This window comes from Orycteropus afer, unplaced genomic scaffold (genome assembly GCF_000298275.1).
Source record: "Orycteropus afer afer isolate SDZICR_OR568_19922 unplaced genomic scaffold, OryAfe1.0 scaffold00064, whole genome shotgun sequence".
Lineage (NCBI taxonomy): Eukaryota > Metazoa > Chordata > Mammalia > Tubulidentata > Orycteropodidae > Orycteropus > Orycteropus afer.
Genome location: NW_006921651.1, coordinates 6,715,300 through 6,721,418, shown reverse-complemented (window position 1 = coordinate 6,721,418; position 6,119 = coordinate 6,715,300). Strand labels below are relative to the sequence as shown.

The 6,119-nt window shown below is 38.5% G+C and overlaps 1 protein-coding gene across 1 annotated transcript in view; it reads right to left on the bottom strand.

The window, feature by feature from the left end:
* Window positions 1–3,222: 3,222 nt before the first annotated feature.
* Window positions 3,223–6,119, bottom strand: part of BLOC1S2 (biogenesis of lysosomal organelles complex 1 subunit 2) — a 6,738-nt gene continuing 3,841 nt past the window's right edge. Inside the window, exons 3-5 of the mRNA XM_007939960.1 lie at window positions 5,363–5,482; window positions 4,562–4,666; window positions 3,223–3,254 (exon numbers count right to left, since the gene is read on the bottom strand). Coding sequence (XP_007938151.1) covers window positions 3,223–3,254; window positions 4,562–4,666; window positions 5,363–5,482 — 257 coding nt within the window. The remainder of the gene's footprint in view (window positions 3,255–4,561; window positions 4,667–5,362; window positions 5,483–6,119) is intronic.

Below are 6,119 nucleotides of genomic sequence, written 5' to 3'. Positions count from 1 at the left end.
ACATTGATGCCTCTGCCTTCCTGGATCCCTAAGCACCAAACATAGGTAGGTAATAATTCCAGGAGGAGAAATTTTATATTATCTTTGCAACTTTTCTGTAAATCTATTCTGGAATAAAATTTATGAAAACTGATCCACAGAAATTGAAGATAAGTGTGTGCATAGGAGTACCAGGAGATGAGATTGAGTATTCAAAAAAAAAAAAAAAAAAAAATGAGGGCCCTGTATGCATGCTGAGAGAGGAGAGGTTTTTTCAAAGAGAATATGAGAAGTCTTCCTAAAGGATTCTGATGTTAGGTGCATTCATGTCACTTTCAAATCATAGCGACCCTGTGTACAACCAAACATTGCCCAGCACTGTGTCATATCCTCACAATCACTGCTGTGTTTGAGCCCATTGTTGCAGCCACTGTTGTCAATCCATCTTGTTGAGGGTAATCCCCTTTTGCACTGACCAAGCATAATGTCCTTTTCCAGGGACTAGTCTCTCCTGAGAACATGTCCAAAGTTCCTAAGACAAAAGTCTCAAATCCTCGCTTCTAAGGATCATTCTGGCTGTATTTCTTCCAAAACAGATTTGTTTGTTCTTCTGGTAGTACATGGCATAGTCACTATTCTTCACCAACACCAAAATTCAAAGGCATCAATTCTTCAGTCTTCCTTATTCATTGTCCAGCTTTGATGTGTGTATGAGGAGACTGAAACACCACTGCTTGGGTCAGGCACGCTTTAGTCCTCAAAGAGACATCTTAGCTTTTTAAAAAAAGATTTTAGAGATCTGTTAAAGCAGATTTTCCCAATGCAATACATCATTTGATTTCTTGAGTGCTGCTTCCACGGGCATTAATTGTGGATCCAAGTAAAATGACAACTTCAATACTTTCTCCTTTATCATGATGTTGTTTACTGGTCCAGTAGTGAGAAAGTTTGTATTCTAAATTTGTGCTGAGTTGCAATCCAATCCATACTGAAGGCTATTGTCTATGATCTTCATCAGTTAAATGCTTCGAGTCCTCTTCACTTTTAGCAAGCAAGGTTGTATCATCTGCATGTCCCAGTGGGTGATGAGCCTCCTCCAATCCTGGTATCATGTTCTTCTTCATATAGTCCAGCTTCTCAGATTTTTTTCCCAGTATACAGATTGAATAAGGATACAGATCTGACACACACCTCTCCTGATTTTGAACCACGAAATATCCCCTTGTTCTGTTCAAATAACTGCCTTAGTCTATGAACAGGTCCTGCATGAGCACAATTAAGTATGCTGGAATTCCCATTGTTTGCAATGTTATCCGTAATTTGTTATAATCCACACCGCTAAATGCCTTTGCATAGTCAGTAAAACATAGGTAAACATCTTTCCTGTTTTTTGCTTTTGACCAAGATCCGTCTCACATCAGCAATGATATCCCTTGTTCTGCATCTTCTTCTGAATTCAGCTTGAATTTCTGGCAGTTCCCTTTCAATGTATGCTAAACTGTTTTTGAATTATCTTCAGCTAATTTTACTTGCATGTGAATATTAATGATACCATTTGATAATTTCCACATTCTGTTGGATCACCTTTCTTTAGAACAGGCACATATATGGATCAATTCCAGTTGGTAGCATTGCATCTGTTTGTTGAAGCATCTCAATTGGTATTCTGTCAGTTCCCAGATCCTTGTTTTTCCTCAATGCCTTCAGTGCAGCTTGGACTTCTTTCACTACCATTGTTTTCTTGATCATATGCTACCTCCTGAAATGGCTGAATGTCAACCAGTTCTTTTTAGTGCAGTGACTTTGTGTATTCTTTCCACATGATTGCATATTCCTTCCATAAGACTGTCCATTTCAAAATGACCAATACCAGTCCATTTCAGCTCACTAATGCCTGGGAAGTAGGTCAGTGAGAAAAGGAAGACTCTCAGTTAGATGGATTGACACAGAAGCTGCAACAATGGGCTCCAACTGGCAACAACTGTGAGCACCACACAGTTTCATCCTGCTGTACATGGAGTTGCTATTAGAATAGACTTGATGACACCCATCAACAATGCTTAGGTATCTATCTCTAAGGATTCCATTTCAATTTTGAAAACTTCAAGTTTTCCTTGATTCATACTTTGTACAGTCCTTGTTCCTATTTTAAATGAGTGTTTGCAGCTGTTTCTTCTCATTTTGGGTCATGCCACATCAGCAAATGAAGGTCCTGAAAGCTTTACTCTACCCACATCATTAAGGTTGGCTCTACTTTGAGGGGGTAGCTCTTCCCTACTCATATTTTGAGTGCCTTCCAACCTAACGGGCTTTTTTAGATGTAGAATTGGGAACCTCTGGCACCTTCCTAGCTGCTACCAACTAACTCTGGGTAAACTTGTCTGTCTTCCAAACCAGATTAGTCAGTCAATACCCTCCAATCATTGATGTCTTTAGTCTGAAAGGAAAATAGATGTCAGGGTCCCCAGACACAAGTAAGAAGATGTTTCCTAAAATGCTTGATTTTATGAATGGCAGCCCCCATCTCCTCATCTAACACATACCTATCTTATCTTGGTCTTTATTGCATTTCCAAAAAGGGGCATACGTCAATTATCCATCCCCAGACATGTGATGCACACAGGGAAGAGACAGGAGGGGCCCATCACATACACCAGGCTATCATCACAACACTCCTTTTTCTGTTTCTGCTCATTCTAGAAGACTCGGCCTAGAATTATTTTAAGATGCTCTGTTATTTGCAATGTTTTGGAAAAGTGAATTACTGACACTCACAAGGTGATAAACTGCAAAGGACAAGTTTGTTTTATTTTCCTTTTTTAATTTAGAGTCTTGTTAATAATACATTAGCATCATTAACAGCAAAAACAACCATTTATACAGTAACTTAAAAGACCGGCCATTTAAGAAAATAACAAAGTATTCAACCACTACCAGAGAAAGCAGGTCCTCTCACTGGGTTCTACTAGCAAGCCCAGGTTTATTCTGAACTTCGAGTCTCTGTCCTGAACAGATGGTGAAGCAGTCAAGTAGAAAGTAAAGGAGTTGTAAGTGTGAGTTCTGAGGGCTACTGCCTCAAAGCAAGTCCAGGAGTAGCCGTAACCCTCCAGTTTACTCCAGTGGTGGGATGTTCCAGCACAGTCTCCTTTTGAGGAGTTTTGACAATTCCATCAGCCCCAGGATTCAGCTCTTACACACCATTCTTATACATTAAAAAAAGACTGTCCCATAGGAATAGGTTTATCATCGCTTCTCCAGCTTCTTGTACTTGGCTTCTGCCAAAGAAGAGGAGGAAAGTAAGTTATCTCTTTTTAAACTGGCTCTTATAAAGAGACTTTTCTAGTTAGCATTTCCAGGAAAATTTCAAAACTACTTATTCTATTTTTTAAAAAAAATTGATTGGCTTCAATCTCATCACCTGTCCCAATGGATCATCAGTGTAACTCAAGTTAACACAAGGAGCCAAGTGTACACTACACACAGAACTGAGAAGCCAGCACAATTTCACTAGGCTCTCATCCTGTCGACAGCACCGCCCAGACAGCTCCCCCAGGATGAAGCAGACCTCCTTGTACTTGACCTACTGAGCCCTGAGCACAGGAAACTGCTTTTGCCTGACGACCCCCAGGCACCCTCTGGGAGCCAGGCTGAAATGCTCAGCAAGTATAAATGTATTTTTCTCCTTTTATTGTCTTATTCCTACACCTCACTCTAGGAAACCAATTTTGAAAGATGTAGAGTTTTAAAAGGCCATCAAATAAGCTTCTTAGTATAATAGATTCCCTTTTTCTTTTAAAACCTCAAAAGCACCTGGCAACATGCCTTCTCCATAGTTAAGGTTCACAGTAACCATTTACTAAATATAAGTGTGGAATGAATTAACAATGAAACCGTTAATCACCACCTATATCAAATCTCAGCCTGCTACAAACCACTCTCTTTAAGTAGTTAGCAATTATTAAGGATGAAAATAATCAATAAATTATATCTAGGATAAAAATAAATTCAACATTTTTAATCGTGGATATGAGTCAGAACCAGTTGAGTAAACACTGAAAGTTACCAGTTTCCTTCTTAAAGGAAAATGAATCCTTCAAGAAAACCCTTCATTTAGCCAGTTTCTGCTTAGTAAAACCTGTGTTCCTAACATTATGAAAGATGCTTCAGTCTGCTGAACCATGATCAAGAGCTTGAGCTTTGTGGTTAAACAGACCTAGCTTAAATATGGCTCCTTTGTGTACTAACTCTGTGAACAGGTCATTGAACCCCTTAAACCACAATGTTCTGCCCTGTAGAATGGGGATGAAAACTGTGTACTTACCACATAGATTATTGAGAGGGTAAAAACATAATACATGTGAAGCACTAAGAACACTGCCTGATACATCACTAAGTACTCAGGAAATGTTATTTCTGTTATTATTAATAATAATAATAATAATAATTTGCTTTCACTGGGTTTTCATGAAAATTAAAAGATAGAATACTGTAGACATGCCATAATGTTAACTGTTCTTATTTAGCTAGAGACATATTGGCAGGGAGTACACTTTATCAAACAAAAATAAAAATTAAAAATTACCCAGTTTTTTTGAATACGCATCCAACTTGTAGGCTGCCTGCTCAAGGGCTGCTACCTGCTCCTCAATTAAATTGATCTGATCCAAATAAGGCTGCAGTCCAGCATCTTTCAAAACAAAGACAAGCCATGTGTTAGCATGGGATCAATAAGGAGTGTAGAAAAAAGGTGGAAAAGTAAGAATGCCAGTTTCTCTACCTAAGAAAGTGTCTCTGCCTAAGAAAGACCAAGTAGACTGACATCATTCTGATCACTAGCAGGGCAGATGTTTTAGAAGCTAGCTGATCAGGGACAACCCTGACCCAGACAAAGTCAATCTCTTTCATAACTCATGTTCTTTTCTTTTTAATTCCTTGCTCCTCCAGCAATCTTTCCAGTTTCTTGAGTGTTCTCAGACAAAGAAAGAGTGCCTTTGGAGATAGTGAACACAAATATAAGTCAAGCAAAAATGTAATCCACCATTCTAAATTAGCATTTTTCATTTACAGATTTTCTGTTTCCAGAGTACTCCTTTACAGACTTCATCATTAAATCAATTCACTAGAATCAGATCACCCCTCCTCTGCCCTCTCCCCTCTCCCTTTCCCAGAATAAACTGATAAGATTAAGATTCAAAGACAGAAATAACCATGCCATCAAAGCATGCTGATCCTCAGAATGGAAGAAACTCACCTTGACTTTGTAATTCATTTTCAGAAAATGAGCTCCCTAAGGACAGAGCCCATGTTCCCACCCCTTCTTCACAGCCCTAAGCACAAAAGGACATTAAATACAAATACAGTTAATTATAAAAACATTACTTACACTTCTGGTTTAAGTCTTTTAAGTTTCTACTAATATTTATAGCAATATCTTTCATTTCAAGATACTTCAAGCTGGTGAGCTTATTCATATTTTCCAGCAGCTTATAATCTTCACTGGTGGCTTTAAAAGAAAAAGAAAATGGAATGCCTTTTAAGATTTGTCTTGGATCACTGGAATATGAAATTATAGGCCAAACAGTAGTTTGAGGAAGGACCTAGGGGCTATCAGAGAAGTAGGCTGCTTCTCATCTATGACATGTATAATCAGTCTGTGTGCTTTGAAGGTCTAAGTAGAAACCCAGGCAACCATCAGCAAACTATTGAAACCGAGGAAGATTCAGAAACCTCAGGTTCATGGTTAGAAAGGGAAATCATCAAGTCACATGTTAAGAAAAGGGTAGCCAAAAAGTCTTAGTATCTCAGCTTCTACAACATGAAGACATGTATTTGGGGGGATAGCATTTAAAAAAAAAAAAAAAGGATACCATAAAATAGGACTTTACCACTTCTCAGTAACTGATTTACTATTGTGCGTAATTCTATATTGGATTTTATACAGTGACTTCTCCAAACCATGTGATTGGTCCTCAAATCCTCAATTCCCATGCGAACTCAAAGCAAATGGCCTCTACTGCAATTTCCTGAAAACAAAGTAACCCTTGTTTGTTTAGAGACTGTTCTTGGTAGCAGGAAGAATATGGATATGGTGGGGGAGAGGCCAAAGACAGATGAACAAACAGTCAATGAGAAGTGATGGT